General features: G+C 42.2%; 2 protein-coding genes and 1 non-coding gene across 3 annotated transcripts in view; 2 read left to right on the top strand and 1 right to left on the bottom strand.

Moving 5' to 3' along the window:
- Positions 1-380: 380 nt before the first annotated feature.
- LOC109483665 (E3 ubiquitin-protein ligase RNF8-like) lies at positions 381-17581 on the bottom strand. The gene is given in 10 exon segments (XM_019786701.1): positions 381-4476; positions 5809-5874; positions 5876-6076; positions 6388-6595; positions 6923-7042; positions 7308-7466; positions 7807-7947; positions 14427-15194; positions 16220-16351; positions 17457-17581. Coding segments are annotated over 10 exon segments (1929 nt in total). The 5' UTR covers positions 17544-17581; the 3' UTR covers positions 381-4429.
- A 32-nt stretch (positions 17582-17613) lies between these two features.
- The window catches only part of LOC109483664 (Hermansky-Pudlak syndrome 3 protein-like), a 5814-nt gene continuing 3939 nt past the window's right edge, over positions 17614-19488 (top strand). Inside the window, 3 exon segments of the mRNA XM_019786699.1 lie at positions 17614-17779; positions 18559-18836; positions 19224-19482. Of these exon segments, the coding sequence (XP_019642258.1) occupies positions 18580-18836; positions 19224-19482 (516 nt within the window). The 5' untranslated portion in view covers positions 17614-17779; positions 18559-18579.
- On the top strand, positions 18204-18275 carry Trnae-cuc. The gene has a single exon. It is a non-coding gene; the product is annotated as a tRNA-Glu (tRNA).

Genomic DNA, 19488 nt, shown 5'->3' with positions numbered 1-19488 from the left:
CCAATACAAGACAAATTTCTCATTCCATCCTATGGTATACAGGATCCAGAAACAAGGCATTAGTGCCTGTAATGTCCCAAAGAATCTAGCTAAGCAAACAGGTTACAGCAAGAACATGATTCAAACTGATTCATGTTCTGTCTTGACTTTCAGCCTACACTGCACCTGTTGTAGGGTGCTGTCATCCGCTGACTCAGTGTTCCCACCACAGGGCCATTTTGGACACCCCTTTTTGTAGTGGAATGTCCCACACACCATTTAAGTTGGCTCAGATCCCCCTATAGTCTGGAGTACTGGCCAGACTGCATCCTGTCCTGGGGTTTTTATCCAGCCTGGTGGTTTAAACAGTGTCAGCTGTTGTGTGGGATAACTGCTTGTTGATGTATGGTTGGGTTTCACCACTGCTCTGCACAGTAGATGAAGGCTGCTTCACAAACTGCTGAGTCAGATGAGCCAGCTGGAGGGGTCTGTGCGGGGTCAGGTTGGGTGAAAGGTCAAACTGATATCAGCTAGACAAAGATGACAATTTCTTTTGTAACACTGTGACGTTATGTTACATCTGATAACTAGTGTTGGCATAGGAAACTCATGTTTGCTCTGATAAATCTAAAAGAGGACCAAGTTAATCTTGTAAATGTACATGTAAATGGTATACTGTGCTTACTATCATGTACACAGATGTGAATGACCTGACCAAAGCTAATGCCATTAATAAAGACTACTCCTTAACTATCTTACTGCTGTTGTAATTGTCTATGAACGTGATGCAAAGGAGACACTGTAAAAAAATAGTTACATGATGTAGAATTAATTTTGTAGCAACATTTTGTATTGTTTAAACCAATACCTTGAGTTTATCACTAAAAGTAATCTTGCCCTAAAAGGTCTGGAGAAGTGATGTGAGAAATAATTGACAAATTCCATGTGTCTACCTCTGTTTACATCTGGCTGTTGTGATGTGCCAAGTTTAAGGATTTGAGATGAATTCGGAAATTTGAGGCAACAATGGGACTTCTGTGGTGTGCTACCTTCTAAGAAGTTGTTACAAAACATGCTTTCACGTGATTGTTAGATAGCCTGACGAAATCAAGCTAAATCACTTAAACAGTGTGAAAACATTTTAAAAATATGCAATAAAGAATGAGCCAACACAGAACAATATGAGCATATCTTGTTATCATCAAAATGTATGGCTACAAACTAGTACCAGGGTATTTCTTACATTGAATTCATAGGCTTTGACATGATAATGTGCAGAAAGCACAACTTATAAAAAAAAGATGTTCAGCCACACCAATTTATTATCTTGGTTCTCAGAGATTTAACATTAAAATTTTGTGAGAGGCAAAGATAAAAAACAGCTGGAAGGAAAACAGACTTAGTCCTTGGTCTCTGTTTTTATGCTGCTCTTCCAGTTCATCAGAGAACCAACAAATTAAATTTGTGTGTAAGAGATATTGTTGTCAGAGGGGTAACCCACAAGGGAAGAAAAGTTGACATATTGGGGTATATTGGGCAGTCTTTTTGTGCTAGGGGTTGGTGTATTAACCACCTCCCTGTTGTGGTAGCCCTTTGACACCAATTTTATATTTATTGCGGGGTTAGGCAGTAGGTACATTGTAAATACAAGGATGTTGATTGTCAGGTTTCACCTTCACTAAAAGAACTATGATACCAGTAATGATGTTCCTATCCTGTCAGTTGGCCAAAGTCTTTCCAATGTGGGATGTACTAGTACCTATCCACAGACCTAACAAGCAGGCTAGGGTACATATTCTTAACCAGACATCATAATATCCTGATTGCCTTCTGATGATTCAGGTGTTCTCTCCACACCTTAGCCCCCTGCCTCTCCTTTCCCAGGGTCCAGAGGGTAACTAAACCAGGTTGGGTAAACAAAGGCAATGTCAAAATACATTACTAACCTCAGGATAGCAAATCAAAACAATAGACTGTTGAAAGAATCATGAAACAAGTTTGTGAGTCAGCAAGGCATAAAATGCATCAGCTTCACATTTACGTCTCAAGTACAGTTCAGTTACACTCATCATCTAACAGGTATTCACACAGCTTTCACTGCTTTGTCAGACACAGGTTCAGCAGTACACAGTGCTAACAATTGGTTACATTACATAGGTTTAATTTGGGGCACACTGCAAATCCATGATGATAGTATTGTTAGCTGCACAGTACAGTTGAAACTCCAGGTGACATGTACAACGTACATTCAATAATGTCTGCAATGAAAGGTGCAAGGGTGTAGATGCTTAATCCATGCACCTGTGTCTGACAAATACAGCAATACATGTTCTTCACTCTGAGTCTGATCTATATACATTGTACATCACTTACTGCCCACACTTGTACAGGCCCAGTTCTACATACATATGAATTATTTCCACACTATATTATAGCCAGACCATACCAATTCAATTTCCTGGTTCTAGGATTTGCAGCTTTAAAAAAACAACAATGTACTACTCGGGATACAAATCAACCCCAAAATGGTCATATTTTGACACCATTATTTTGAGGCAGCAGTCCTTGTCTTCCTAGCTGGTACAGTTTAAATAATAAAAGTTTTTAAAAAATCATAGTTTGAAATGAACATAAGCCTGATATGTTTTTAGTTATTTTCTTTTGGCCTGCTCACATTATTTTCATACAAATGTCAGAAAAGCTAGAAATTAAATTGGTGTGGCCTGGTATCAACAAGCAAGACATGTAACTATTTTTTTGCTTATAATCTCATCTCATATTTTTCCTTTTTTTATATCCAAAATAAAATAAAGTTATAAAACATCATTGAGGATTTTCTTTCATCCAAAGCGCAACAAGATAATTTTGCATTAATTCTTTGTTATCTGAGACAAAAAAAATCAGCATTGTTACATCTCTGCTTTGTAAAACAAACTAGCCTGGTAGCCATCCCCTTTTAGTTTCAGTAAGGTGGAGTGACTGCTGGAGTGTATGCGATATGGCTCTCTAGTATCTGTCCTCCTGTCCTTTAACACAATTTTGCTTGTTGAGACAAAGTTGCCATTCCATTCCCCTTGACAGAAAAAATCTAAACTTTGGAACATTTTTATCAGGTTGCAAACTATCTGCAGGTCACAAAATCAAGATGAAGCCATTTGAAATTTGGCTCCTTCATTACTTGCAGGAAATCATACATTTCCAGAAGTCCAAAATTTTCCCATGGTACCCCCTAGATCCTTCACACCCTCAGGACTCTGCAGGGAATATTTGCTCTATGAAACTGATCATGGACAAAGGACACAGACAAATGTAGATACAGAGAGAGCCCTGGTATTGAAGCTAAAATGGACGGTTGCCAGGCTAGAGACAAACTGCACAACACAGTATCAGACATGACCTGTCTGTATGTATGTCAGCAACCCTACCATAATCTTCTTACCACACCTAGCCCCTTCCTATGTCTGAGGGTCAGACACCAATTTCTCTATTTGGCTCTCAGACTCATCAAGTTATGTGTCAACATGTAAAATCCTGGTTACATGGCAAATTGCCCTGTAATCTGTCCTATTTTCATAAATCTTCCCATCAATGTACTGTAACATCAGGTTGAATTCAGTTTTGGTACAACAGAGGTAATCATATAGAAATCTCCAAGTAAACTAGAGTTTGAGCTTGTTAATTCTAAAATACTTTAAGGTGGTCAAAATGTTTAACAGGATTTTACCTATGAGACCACCATGAACACAAGCAAAAACAAGCCAAAGGTACACAAAAACTGTTTCCATCATGTTTCCTTCCAGTTTGAAGTCTGAGAGCCAACTGATGAAATTGGGGTAGCCTATCATACATTACGTACCCGCTATCCCAATGAAATACTCTTCTTTGGCCCAAGTCTGCCACATAACTTCTAACACTTGCAAACATACATTAATGAAGGACTTGCAAGGGCACAGTTAACACCACCAGAGCATAATACTGAATTCCAAGCCTTCCAATCCTTATTGCCAACACCAGCATCAAGGTAAAGGTGGTTTAAACCACACTATGTAGTTCATAACCAAACATTTATACACTTCATATACGAGCCTGCATATACATCTGTGATATGTAGCAACATTACATATCCCGTATTAGTACATAATCCTGTATCATTGCAAGTTCTTGCCATTCAAGCTGACAACACATGAGAAAGTCTTTGATTTACAGCTTTTTGAACCCAAACTACTGGATGGTGGAAAGTACAGCATGTGTGTGCCCTTGCATGTCTTCATGATGATAAGAAAGAAGCTGGAATGGTGCAGAGTTGGCCGTACAAGGCGGCCGGCTGGACGTGTAGCACCAGTACCATCCAGGCCCGCCAAGCCCCATCCACTCCTCTCTGTCCCAGTGTTTAACTCCCCAGACTACGCCATGCCGGCAGCCTGTTTACTTCATACACCCCGCCGGCCCCTCAGCGGTACCTGAATGGACAGCCCCGTGCCCAGTGGCCCCGATGGCCTGAAAACAACAACAACATCCACAAAGTTCATTTTCAACTCTTTTTTATTCACTCTCCTTGTACACAAGACAGCTGCCTTTGCTCCTATTACTCATTTCAAGTAGACCACATGGTGACGTTTGAAGCAGCATTGAGAGAAAAATCCTCTTTTTACGAGGCAACATTCGAGTGAGGATCACTACCGGTACATAAAGAATATTCTTAGTATTTCTTGTCCTCTTACTCTTAGCATCACACCGATTGCAGAATGCTTGATTTCTTAGACTGCAGTAATGAGGTATTGCTGGGACTTCTTTTCCTTCAGTTATTTTGTTTCCTAAATGCCCTAGCCTGTCCGACCCTACAGCACAGCGCCCCTCCTCAGAACCTAAGTCTGTAGGGACATCCCGGAGCCCAGTGGCCTCGCCTGCCTGCAGCCAACACACAACCAGCAAACCTCTTTATATAACAGTCACATCAGGTAGGGAAAAACTCTACACGCCTACAAGTCTGACAAAGTTTCCGGTGCTCATAAGATCTAGCCTTGTTAGCAATCTGTGGGAGTGGACTTAAGCTACGAAGGGTGGCATCCTGGCTATGTAAAATGTTCGTCTGTTGAGTTTGATATTTGGATCATGAGTCTTGGTAAATGCTAAACATCAAAGTCAACAGACAAGGATGTTTTTCCAGCACAGTTTTGAGGCCCTCATGCATCTTAAAGGTTACCGTAGACTTCTAAACAATGTCAGACTAACAGACATGCCTGTTTTATACAACCATCTACCTAACCACCTGAAGGTCACGAAAACTCACAATCTTGCTCCAAATCTCAGTGCCAGAGGCTTAGGACTGGAAGACGTATTAAATGCAAAAGGTCAGAGCAAAACCTTGACTTGAGGTGGCCTTCCATTTAAAGATGATGTCAAAATTCATGTTGGCAAACACAGAAATAATACAGTACTACTGTTTAAGGATTTCCTTATGATTTATTGTTCCTTCATTACAAAGACATAGAATAGATGGATACTGTAATTTGTTAAACTGCACATCTATATAAGGATAACTAAGGGGGCAGGGGAGGGGTGTCATTGTACATGTGCATGTACACCAGTACATTCTTCTTAGCTCCATCTGGTCACTTGAAAATAAAGTTCTTTGTTCCCAACCACAATTCTCTCACCTACCTCGTCAGCTGCCTTGATTATCAGGGTGCAACAACCTCTGCTACTCCTTGCTGACCCAACAAGTTGCCAAAACGTTAGCTGGTGAGAGAATTGCAGTTGCAAACAAAGCATATTTACTTTCAAGTCATCACAATCTTCTGCAACAGAAGTTTGATCCGTTGAACTCACCACAGATGTGGCAGCGCCCATAGCCTCCGTAGTAAGCCATGGGGTCTCCCGGGACAAAGTCATTGTCCATGGAGGCACTGTTTCCGCCCCTGGAGTGCGGAGGGGAGGAGTTGTGTGAGGAGGAGGAGCTCTGGGTCCACTGGGAGCCGGCCGGAGCCCGAGCCCGAGCTGACGGACAGAGGCTCATCGTCAGAACTGGCGCTGCCCACACTGATGGGGGAGTCCTTCCCCTGCTGTGCTCGCTGCTGCTCCAACGTCGCCACTTTCTCTGCATGGATGCAATGCAAGTTTTCTGTTATGAGGCTACTGCAAGCAAATTCTATGGATGATACCTTTTGCAGACTCCAAATCTAATGCACAAGCTTGAAAAAAAAACATGGCAAAAAACAAGACGCCTACATTTTCAGTCATCCAGACTTACAAAATGTTGGCAGATGTATACTTTCATCTTGATAATGTGTTGTCTGAGATTCTTGCAGTTCAGATTTTGATTCAGTCAAAAAAACACCACTATCCTTCCTGGATTGTTGTTACCGTAGCACATGTCTTATATAAAACAATCAGGACTGGTGTCTTTACCTTTCCTCTCCTGTAGCAGTGCCATCCTGTGTTGTCTGAGCTCCTTGCTGTAGGACTCCACCATCTTGTCGATGTAGCTGTCCAGCACCAGGGAGCGGGTCTGGCTGGTCACCTTGGTCCTGCAGGTCGGACACTCCATCTTCCTGGTCTTGGTCCACTCCAGGATGCAGGCATAGCAGAAGGTGTGTGAGCAGTGGAGGGTGGTGGCCTGGGGAGGGAGAGTTGGCATGGGTATGCATTTATGGACGGGGACAGCTCTACATGTATGTCTTGACACCCCATATGTCCCGGCACCCTTAGGTTACAACAGCCTATGTTCTGACATAGGATTAGGGTTGTCAGGACACAGAACTTTCTAAAAACATATGGGAGTAACTTTTACAGAAAACTCAAATTTGATTCAGATGTTTGGAAAGCCAAAAACTGTATGTGTGTACCTGGTACTTAGAGTTCAGGATGAATGTTCAACAAAATATCTACAAGACAAAGTCATATTCTTCACAAACCATGTCTGTTACTGTGCAGAACGGCTCACCTGTACAAACAGCTCAGTGCAGATGTTACACTGCAGCTCTGACTCCATCACATTGGTGACGTTTTCCACCATCTCTTCACGAACCTTCTGTGCAGACTGCTCCTGTTGTTCCTTCTCCAGCTGCAAAAGGTTATCACTTTAATCAGCCCATTTGTCTTAAAACTGCTTGCTGAAGTGTAGGTATCTCGCAGGTAACTCCCTGTAAGATGTACCTGCCAGGTACCTGCCAGGAATCTGGAGAAATCTTTTTTCAGTCATTAGACAATCAGGCAAAGAAACAAAACAACATAAGAAAAGAATTGACCAATAATTGACCACACAAATGCTGTTACGCTAATGTCTTTCTAAAAGTCCTAACTGCCAGCCAGGTAAGCGAATGTCATACCTTGCTCTGCAGCAGCTTGGCCTGCAGGTCGGAGTGTTCGCGCTCCTTCTGTGAGATGATCTGGTCCAGCGCAGCCTTGTGTTTCAGCAGCTGCTCCTCCAGGTCCTTATCCTTCTCCTCCAGCTGCTGGGCCAGCTGCTGCTGCAGACGCTCCTCCACCTGACACGGAAAACAACAAGGCAATCAGAGATGGCAGACTTCACCCCTTTACCCACACTTCCAGGCCAGCTGCTGCTGAAGATGCTCTTCCACCTATAGCATCTTTTTTGTGGATCCAAATAAAGTCAAGTCAAATCTCCTGTGCATGCACATACATTTTGTTATGCACTGAACAATCTAATTTATAAGATGAATGATGGTTACCACGGGCAAGCCCACATTCACCTGTAGCTGTAAGTGAGCAGAGTTCCCACATGTTGTGCTTCCATCTGTACACTTTACAAATGTGAAATGGATACAAACTAACAGTGTCTTACAGTATCATGTGTAGTTCTCCCACCTGCTGTTTCTCCGCCTGCAGCGCCAGGCTCTGCTGCTCCAGACGCTCCAGCAGCTCCTGCTCTTTCTGCTGCATCTCCCGAGTCATCATCTCTTGCAGCTCTGCCTGCATCTGCTGCTTCTCCTCCTCCAGCCGCACCACCTGCATTACACGCAACACAATGATTGTACTACAACACAGCAATGGTTGTACTACCAACAACACAACAATGGTTGTTCTTCAACACAGCAAAGGTTGTAATACAATACAGCAATGTTTGTGCTCAAACACCACAGTTATAGTATAACACTGCCATTTTTGTACTACAACACAACAATGGTTGTACTACAACATAGCAAGGGTTATGATACAACACAGCAACAGTTATACTACAACACAGCCACGGTTGTATTAAAACAAAGCAATGACTGTACTACAATACAGCAATCATTGTATTACAACATAGCAATAGTTGCACTAAAAGGTGCTTAATGTGTGGTGGACAATTAACAGAGTCTTGACCATCAAGGGATTTCAAATGAATGTGACAAGGCACCCCCTAAATACATCAACATACATACATGTATATAATCTCTGTTATACATCAGGTGGAACCATGAGCATGGTTATTGTCAGATGTATATTGCTGAACAAAAAGACTTAACCTTACCTGGGATGCTGTACCTTTTTGCAGAAGACAAGTAGATTCAGGTCACTGGTTTCAAAAAGGGCTTTTGAAAAAAACATGCACTACTACAGGTCTAGAGACATATATTTGTATTGTCTCCACTGCAGTGATGTTGCAAGATTTGACTATGGAAGACGTTGACCCCAAACTAATGATGTGGTTCAAAATGGGTATATCTAAATGATGAAGGTCTTTAAAAGCCAGTATTGGGTGCAGAGTTGCACCTGTATGAGCCCAGGGGTAACATGATCCTGACTGTGGAGTTTCCTAAAACACAACTCAAGTGATTTTGGAGATGGTGGTTACAAGTACAAGCTTTTGTAAACATCTGGTCCATTACTTAGTTTTCCAAACCCTACAGGAAAATACTGACCATGGATTCTACCAACACAGGCAGGGTTTCACAAGTCTTGAAAACTTCAATGTCCTGATAAGGCCAGTATGTGGTCATTTTCTCATGGCCAACTTTTCACTTGCTTGAAATTTCAAATATATTTCAAATATTCAAGTGTCTGGATTTTGAAAAAAAAAGCTGACTTTCATGTTGGCTGCCAAAGTAATTTGTGGTTGTTTTGTTTTGTTTTGTTTTGTTTCTAGTTCATGAATATTCATACACCTGGTTGCTGCAGACTAATCAATCCCTCTCCTAGCACAGTCATAGATCTATAGAAACTCCAACATGGAGGATTTCTACCTTTGGGTTTGAAACACCCACATTCAAACTGCAAATTTTTAGAGAAAAAAAATCATATTGGAGGTAAAAATGTTGACAACTTCCAAAGAATCCGGCTAACATCAATGCTCAGATGATGAAAATGAGTGGAAAAAGCTTTCTACCCAATATGATACATGATGGAAGTCTGATGCTCTTTAGACTTAACAATGTGTTGCTGGAGAGAAAGCACAGCTGTGAATGTGTTACCTCTCTGTCAAATTGGAAACTGACTGAAATCAATGCATGGACAGGTGCCATACATTTTTGTGACCAAATGTACTCTACACTGATAAGAGAAGACTGAAATTGCACATGACAGCTAAGCAGTGGTGGGAGAGAGAACATGATAATGATTTCCTACCACATACAGCCGAATCAAATAAGGCAGCAAACTGCTGGAAGTAATGGAGAAATAATGGAGCTTGTCTCTGACTATGTCTACATTGTTTTCTGTGTACTGCAGAAGTAAAACTGGCACACAGAACACCTTCATTATGGAAATCTCGGGGTCACATCATGTCTAAGCAACACCAAATGAATTTGTTGGTCCCCAAATTTGTTAAGAGGGGGAGTCTGAGAGGGGAATTTGTTGTTTCCTACATAAAAAAAACAGTCTGTTGAACTGAAAGATCAACATGAAGAAGTCTGTGCCTGATGTACCAGCACTAGGAGTGACTGAAGTCAGAGTTTCTCTCTGAGCCCTCTGTTTTCACATTGGGCTCTTGCCAAATTTTACAATGTGGCTTAAGTAATACTTCTAGGGACTGGGAAACATTGAACCCCAAAGGGGTCAAAAACAACAGGGGACTCCTGACCATGACCTTGGGTGTTTACAGCGCTGTTTTATCAGGCTCTGGAAAACAGCTGAATCTGGCAGGACGGCTGACTTAAGGTTAATCCTGAGAGGACACAGGTTTGTTTATCCTCAACAATGTAGACTATAACATGGCCAGGAAAAATAGACTGCTGGATTATCCTAATGATGAATCTGACTGTGAGTCATCTGTGTTACATGACTCATGCAAATCAAATCCCACTGTCCTTCAGAATTATCAGCACGGGGCCCTCTTTACTACATTTGCTGATTCACTTTCCATTAGCAGAGTTTATTTTCATTAGCTGCTGAAATCAGCTGATTCTTCTCCCTTTTTTATAGTCTATTTCCTGTTTACTTGGTAAGTCATCTACAATACCTTTAGGGGCTTCAGTGATCTGTCTCAACTATCACAAAGTAAGTCTGAAGTAAAGACAGATGTGTCCGCAACGGTTGAACCTTTATGAACAGAATCAGGTTCTTAAGAGACATAATCCCAGCTAACCAATGTAGCTGCCTCGGTGAAGGTGTTGATTGGTGCTTGGACTATTTGGATTTTCGGACATATTGTGACAATGTTTTCTTCAACATGGATGCAAAGCATGCTGTGTCAAAGTGTACCATCTTAAATTGTTCTTGATACAAGGATAGTTTCAGACAACCTGACAATTCCTTTGGTGGCAATGAACTTTGCACACCTGTTTTCCACCTTGATCATTAGGCAGATTAAGATTAAGATCAAGATTTGAACTGAAATATGTGAAGCTATTGTAGATTTGTGACCTGGATATATCTGTATCCATGGAGACATCTAGTCTAAAGGGGCTCCACTTATTCCGATCAACTGCTCTACCCCTGAGACCAACATAATTGGCTTAACAAGGTACATAAATTTTATATGTAAGGCCTGATGACTTGCATGGTGACTGTGTAGGATGGGAAGCCTTTATTTGTTACCTGTCCATGCAGATGCCATTATCTTCATTCATGTCTGAGAAGAAAATATTTTTGAGGGGAGCAGCCATCCTGATAGTCATGGCTGAGGCAATGGTGAAGTGAAGGGCATAGTGGGGACGCATCCTAGTCCCCCATTGGAGACTTATGATAGCCACTGTATTCCAACAGAATTGAATACAACCACTCTTGTTGATTTTAATGTTCACAAATAATACCTACCTGTATTCGGAGCCTTATTCATTGTACATTTCAGATAAAACTGAACTGTATCCAGTAATGTGCTCAGCAGGCGTGTTGGGGGAGGACATCCAATATAATTTTTTTCTTGTGGAGAATTGGCAACATCACAGAAGCCAACTATAACTACATCTGCTGCACAATCCATACAGAATCATTCCCCTTCCTTTTTCTCTGTGATGAAGAATTGGCAGGACGTGTGTGATAAGATCCTTTCCAAACCAATGAGTCAACGATCCAGAGAAGTTGGAGTCTACATGTACTGTTCATGATGTCACTACCTTCCCTGGAGAGATTAAATTTGCCTAGGCGAGCCTATTATGGACATGTCTGATAATTTTTGGTTCCCAGCCAATTTTCAACCCCTTGACAAGAAAATTTTTTTCAGCATATTACTAGTATTCTTTCATCATTCTTTCCATAGAAATGGCATATTAAGCAAGACAATGTCTTCTCAGTTGTTTTTTATGTATATCTGTGCTAATTATTACATTACTGCTCACAGTAATTAACCCAACGAGTGACCTAATACTCTAAATGCAACAGTAAAGAGATCCCTTCAAGCATACACAATTCATACATGGAGTTATAAATATGCTTACCTGGGCCTCTAAAATCAAACAGATTATTCATGCAGATTTCTTTGAAATATGTTTTGGAAATGACAGCCCCCTTGAAATATCACTCACTTGAAATATATATTTTCTAAATGCAAGTTTCCTGGAAATGAACAACATTTTTTTAAATTAGAGCTCATTTAAAATGTTTGAAAATGAGAGCTCCCTTGAAATATAACCTTTGGGAAATGAGTGATCTCTTGAAATACAATATTTGGAAACCAGAGTTCTCATGAAATATAACGTTTGGAAAATGAGACGATGGAAATACAACATGTTGGAAATTTGAGTTGTCTTGATTGGGAACTAAGAGCTCATTGAACTGATAAACATGATCGAACATCACCAATACTTTGTTGTCAGCCTTAACAGTGAGTGATGCCTTTGCATTCTATTTTGAGGCTAAAGGTCATCATCACGCTTATTTGGAGGATATGACCTCTGTTCAAGGTGACTCAACCCCTGGAACTGATCAAGCCTTAGAATGGATGATCTATGGCTGGCTGCAGATAATCAGATTATTGGCTGAAAATCTGGTGTTCTTTGCATTCTTCAGCAAAGCACAGAGCAAAGACAGGGCCATTATTTTCCTGAGTACAGATATGTCCGTTACATATGTCCTATCTTGATGTTGCAGACCTTGAACAAAGAACCAGATACTATAGTGACCAACCCACAACTACCAGTAGTATCAAAGCTGAGTGAAAATGCCTGTCACTTTGGTACCATTACAACCTGCCACATATCAGGGGGGCTGCCCGGGCTGGTCAAACTGCATGAAAAGAAACAAGCCAGCTTTACCACAGCACAGGAGCATTTATACTCATAGAAATGACCACATATACCCCCAACTTGAGTCTGCATGGTGCTTTTATAACTTAAATCTGAGATCTGGTCTAATATGACAAAGTACAAATGTACATGGAATGCCTACGAAAACATGGCCTCCACTTTTGTGCCTGAAGTACCATCTACCCTTGGAGCTGTTTAAATTCTTTTTTTCCAAATCTGGAATATTGCCAAATTAATGCCTCCTTTACCAATCCTTCTTCCACTGCTTTGATCAGCCTGCAAACCGTGGGCTATTCAAATTACAGTACCGTGGTCTCTACTTATAGTCTGATCAGTGCCAGTAAAAAATCTATAATGATGGAATTACTGGAGACCAAGTTCTAACCATGTGGGATCTCCTTCATTCAATTTAGGTGTAAGAAAATTAACTTGATACGTTAATGTTGACTTGATGTGAAGCTAATGTTCCAATGACTTTTGATGTTATCTCAAACTGACACTAAATGCACAAAAGCAGAAGCATAGTGCTGAGCAGAAAAAGGTTGAGATGGCTGATAAACAACATTGGAAAGGCATATTTCAGATATATCTAAATGAAACGGAGGTGTGCATATTTGACCTTTAGCTACAAAAGAGTGACAAGCTGCAACAATACCCACCCTGGAATCTCATAGGACCAGACGTTATTTTCTGTCATATCTACAGGCTTTAAAATATTAGCTCTAAAAATAACGAATACTGGAAACACAGAGCACGAACGCGGAAACATCTTACACCTTGCAATGTGGCTTTACTGATGTTTGTTATAACTACTCTGTTTATAAGGTATTCCATTTATTTATTTTCAACCACAGACTGATCTACTACACTTATTGAAGTTATTCTTCTCAGAAATAATACTTTGGAACATGCCAGTATTTGGTAAGTGAATCACTTACAGTAGCCTGATAATGAATTTTGAAAAAAATAGCCCTGTCCTGAAAATGAACCTTTTTTCTTTCAAGACACCACACAAGCCCTTGGTTTAACGTAGTGACAAGCTTGCATGACTGGCAGACGTGCATTCCTCTATTTTCCTTTAACTCTTTTTTCTCTAAGCAGACGGTATTATGCTCATCGCTTTATGGTTTTATGCTCATCGCTTTATGGTTTTCTTGTATAGCAAAAAAAAAAAATGACCCTCTAAAACATCATCATATGACTCAGATTCCAATACTTGCATTTTTGATGCCCAGTTACAGTGCCCAATTTTTGACCGTCAGACCAATAACGGAAGAATGACAGGTACCTACGTCTTTCAACGATCTTATAATTACCAAGCAGCCTGCTCCACTTTGACAAACAAGTGGCTGCCAGTACACTAATAAAGAACGTATACTAGTAATAAGCAGTGACAACGTGTACAGAAGTGGTAATAAGGGACTATGTGTTGGACTGATACCAACCTACATGTACTGCATTTATTCAGTTTGTCTGCCAGAGGTGGCAGTTTATTCCAATGGGTGAGAATGTGTGAAATCTTGTATGTTTTTTCTTTTTTTCATTCATTTCTCTCTGTCAGTAGAGGGGACTGCATTCCCCTTGTTTTGGCAGGAAAACCTAGCCTCAGTTGAAGGAAGGCCGTCTTGCCTTCACTACGTTGTTTTTGGAGGGTTCTCTGAAGGATGCTGACTGTTTTATCAAAGGTCTTGAAGCAAAGATGTGTGGAGTCAAGAGGCCTCAGTTAGGTTACTATGTCACGGCTCCACCTGCAGGAATGTTGACAACACGGTTCAATCACAGCTATACTGTGTGCGGTGAAACATTCACCAGGCACACTCAGGCTGTTCGCGGCGGGCTGGTGTTGGGAACTACATGCAAGTGCATGTGTGTTAGACGATGCCTCCTCGAGAACAATAACTGTACATTATACCCACCACCCTCACTCGGGTAAAAACAACCCAAGGAATCTCTCACAATCAGGCCGGCAGCCCCACGGCTCATGAAGGGACCCACATTCTGGGACAGTGACCTGGAATAAACTGGAACTATTCCTGTCTCAGTGATGCTGTTTTTCTGTTTACTTGGGGATCTCACAGCAGAACACATTCCAACCCCAAGTACCTGTTGGCTCATCTCCTGCTGCATCTCCTGCTCTTTCCTCTTCAGTTTGTCCTGCAGTGCCGCCTGAGCCAACTCCTTCTCCTCGATCAGTGACTGCATTTTCTGAATCCGGGCTTCTGCATCTTTCACCCTCTGCTCGGCCTCTTTCTCACGCTCTGCTATTCTCTGTTTATGTGCCAAGTCTTCTTCGAGCTGCTCGAGTCTTCTCCGTTGTGGCCAGAGCTCTCAGCTCTGTGGTGAGAGGGGCCCCGGTCTACTGCTCTGGGGATCAGCATTTTCTGCTGTTTCTTTCCTTTTGCTTCTGTGATCAGTGTCTGTTCTGTTTCCTGAGATATTACTGGTATAATCCCTGACTATTCTGTACAGAAACTCGGGTTCAGAGTCTCTGGTAGGAGGAAGTCCCAACTGTATGTTATCACCTTCCTTCAAAGTAAATGGAATGCCTGGCTTCAGTCTATGACCATTGATATATATGCCATTGATTGTCTGGAAAAAAAAGAGACCACGGAAAATACAATTTAAGTATAGGCTTTAGTCAAAACATTTTTCAAAATCTATCAATTTCTATTCAATATTAACAAGACACTTCCTGGGTTACCATGTATAAAAATGACATCAAATACCCAGTATGCCATTATTAATTTCATCTCTTTGTACATCACATAAAAACACAATGAATATACATGCATGAAATAAACATGAAGAAGGCAACCATCAGAAACAATCAGTAGAAAGAAAGATAAAAGGTCCATGCAAGCATTTGTCACTTTGATTGCAGGTTTCTGGCTAAAGATTAATGGGGATAGGAGGTTGTTTTTATTGATTTTTCCCCTTATTTTTATCATTTGCCAAGTCTCTCAATAACTACAAGCTGAGGCAGCTGAACAAAACACAAAGCACCAAACATGCAGAAACACAAACATTCATCTTCCCTGAATTTGCAAGTTTATTGGAAATATCTATAACAGTGATGTTAAGTGATTTGAACACTACAACATGCACATTGGAAACTGTTTAAATATGTTAAGGCATGTCACACCACAACTGACAAGTAAAATGATCCCAGTGATATTTCTGGTGCTGTCCCAAATGTAGACATTGCCACAGGATACCCCCAGATATTCTCTTAAGTCATCCATATGGAATGTTGAGAAACAGGATGCAGCTCACTTGGTATGTAAATAGCCTGGCCACTCCCCTTGAAATTTGAGGACTTTGGGGTCACAGGACTGGTGGCTTCAATAACAAAGGCCTTATCTTATATAAAGGAGCGAACAGATCAAGAAAAACGTTCTGTGTTTTGTGAATTTTGCTTGACGTTTTAAGAAAACTGTTAAGTTGTGCAACTACAAAATGCACCTCCTAGGTGCTGCCAAGAGAGCAGCTGATTACACTTACACAGTTGTGATGTCACAGCAGATTACGCCCCCTGCCCTGAGCAGCAACAGAATTTTGGGTATTATGAATAATTCACACAGAAAATACGTCAGGCCTGCCGCCATGATACCTACATTGTTGTCTTGCACCGTCCAGGTCCCGTCCGTGGCGGGCCTGAAAATAGCATGCTTTCGACTAAACATATCGAAGGGTGTGTCTTTGGGTATGGTCCGGTGTGTCACATCCAGGCCCCTTCCCAGAGAGACCTACAGCAGGGAGATACCACAACAATTCCCACACATCATGGCACAGCAACAGGAAAAAATATCTCCAGGGAGGGAAGGTTCAATACACACAGAAAAGTACACCATCAAACAATTAACAGGTAAAAAAGTGAATGCAGATGTACAATGGTGGAGGAGAGGTGTGGAACAAGTTGTGTTGTGCCTTGCCAGGGCTGCTGCAGGCTGAAGGCCATCTTTGTTTACCTGGGCTGGAATGTTCCCTCTGGCCCAGCAACAACACAGGGCTGGTCCCCCAAAAAATCCCCTCCTCGGACCAGTTGTGGGGGAGGAACACTTCCAACTCAGCACAGGCTCGCAACAGGCACTTTTCAGTACACGTTGATGGGATAAAAAATCTAAAACTGTCGGTTCTACGTTAGTTGGGAAAAATTTTTTCTCAACCTTCTCAGCCAGCTGAGCGTCAGCCCAGCGCAGTCCCTGGATCGATCTAGTTCTACCCTGGATCAGATGATGAAATGGGGCTCATTTGCATCAGCACATAAACAAAGATCAGCTGACGGCTGTATTGTCCCCAGGGACGCACGACTGACCAATCATGTGCGAGGGCGCTCCAGTTTTTGCGCATGTGTCAAACTGGCAATTATAACAACGAAAACGACATATAACGGGTCAGACACGTACTGCAGCTGTCATTCAAACTCACGCGTGCACCGCTTTACCCCTAACGAACGACATCCACTGCCTTTAGGATTTGCTGACCAAGTTGTTCGATGAAACTTTTTGATTAAGTTCGACAAATAGCTCTAGAAACGCGATCGTATCCCAAGGGATAAATAGGCAATTAACGATTTCAGATTCATAACGATATCCACGCGCCGTCACTTTTTTTACATGTGTTGTTGAACTAAAAACACTTCGCACATCAAAGAGCGTCGCCTGGTCTAGAACATCGCTGTCAAACTGCGACAACACCGTCGAACCTGCCCTTTGATTTGTTGCGTTCGCATAAATTATTTTTGCCAAGCATAGCACAGCTTTCGAGGTGCAGAAACGAGTATACAAGACGCACGGAGGACTTAATCCTCTTTTTGAACATTAATACAGAGTATACTGATGCCACACATACCTCTTGGCGTCCCGTTAACGCGATGGTTTCCTCGGCATCCTTGTACTGACGACGGAGGAACCAAACTAAGTTTTGAACCTCCGCCATTGTGATCATCAACACGTAATCTGCAACGTCATCAGAACGCGTGCTCATTGCGGGTCAAAGGTCAGTCCGCATGTGACTGGAAATGCACCAGTTTGTTTACAGTAATGGGAAGTTGCCTTTTAGCTTTCTGATTTTGGGAAGTAAGTCAGTTTGTCGTTTTTAAGTTTCACTATTGGAGTTTCAGATTGTGTTTGCAACTGCTAAGGTCTCATACACCGCTGCAAGTGCAAGCTGAGGTATGCAACTACAGCATGCAACATTACCAGTGATATAACGGTTACATTTGTAGTACTAGTGGGGCTTGCTCAAGTTGCTGAAATCAAGGACATTATATGTGTCCTTGCTGAAATGTTGATTTTTTTGATAGCGAGAAGAAAAGTGTAGATGTACTTGTCCACCAGTTGAGTATAAGGCTGTTGAAGTACTTTGAATCACTATGTAAGAAACCGGAGGAGACAGTAAAAACCCCACTGGTCCCGGGCCGGGGTTCGAACCCACGACCAAACCCGGGCACCAGTCCACAGGCAGACACTCTAACCTCTCCGCTAAAAGGTCTAGACCCATTGGCTGGGCCAGTTGGTAGCGCCTATAAACCCCCAACTGTTACACTACTCCCCCTTTTCTTTTCAAGATTCGTCCTCGAATCTTCCGAATTCGACATCCCATATGGTCTAGTGGTTAGGATTTGGCGCTCTCACCGCCAAGGCCCGGGTTCGATTCCCGGTGTGGGAACCAGTGTAAGAAACCGGAGGAGACAGTAAAAACCCCACTGGTCCCGGGCTGGGGTTCGAACCCACGACCAAACCCGAGCACCAGTCCACAGGCAGACACTCTAACCTCTCCGCTAAAAGGTCTAGACCCATTGGCTGGGTCAGTTGGTAGCGCCTATAAACCCCCAACTGTTACAACTAGTACATTTTGTAGTATGCTCAGAACACACTGGATAGTAACCCACTGCCCCTATACATAAAAAAGGCTACAGTAACGTTACCTTTACCATTTTTCCCATGTTCCGTATTACAGGAGTTTGTTGACCATGGTGCGAGTTCTGTCCTGCCACCACTTCACGTCTCAGGAGGTCTTCAGTACCAAGCAGGAACCAGAGGTCATCTTCGGCTGCGGAGACAAACTCTTCATCGCAACGGTACACAACGTGGTGGAGGTGTACCAGGTGGACACACAGGAGTGCAGGCACCTGCTCGGCTTCCTGACCGTGTCGGCCATAGACCAGCTGGTTTACAGCGAGTGTGGCAAATATGTGGCAACTGTGGAAGTCAAAAGCAGCAAGCAGAGGTCTGTATCCTAGCTATCCAGCCACTTCCTAGCCCATATAGCTCCTGTCAGCAGGATACTGTATAAAACAGACTAGCAGAAATCTGTATCTGTAAATGCCACTATAAATGCCATTCAGGGTGACACCAGTTTTGCAGGTTGGTATATATTATACGTTATATCATAGGATCTGTCACATCAGACCTTTGAATGTCTAACTCGAAGAATTGAATTTGTTTAAAGCTAAGGATGCCCCATACCATACATGGTGACATTGAATTCTACAATAGCTCTAGAAAGAAGGAATTTTTTTAACACTTCAATTCTCAGTTGATAAATCTGGGATATGTAACGTTACATAGTATTTGTTATTGTGACTGTTTCTTGTTCTTTCTGTGTTGCTATCAGGTCCCTCACTTTTGTCAGGCTATACTTCAACTGGGAAGGCAGTGATGTCACACAGCCTGTTCGGGCCAGGATTGCAGGCGTCCCAGCCAGCAACTCCCAACCAGAGAACACTGGTAAACAGCTGGAGGTGGTGGAGCTGCCGCTTCGTAAGTCTGCCTCCTGCATACAGTGCTGTGCAGTGACAGGTAACCTGGCCATTGGCATAGGCAGTGTTATGAGCCTGTACAGGCTCTGCTCTAAGACTGCACAGCTGACAGGGATGACT

Source organism: Branchiostoma belcheri, unplaced genomic scaffold (genome assembly GCF_001625305.1).
Source record: "Branchiostoma belcheri isolate BF01 breed outbred unplaced genomic scaffold, Haploidv18h27 scaffold66, whole genome shotgun sequence".
Taxonomy (NCBI): Eukaryota; Metazoa; Chordata; class Leptocardii; order Amphioxiformes; family Branchiostomatidae; genus Branchiostoma; species Branchiostoma belcheri.
Note: the sequence above shows the minus strand (reverse complement) of the source record. Positions and strands in the feature narration are given on the sequence as shown.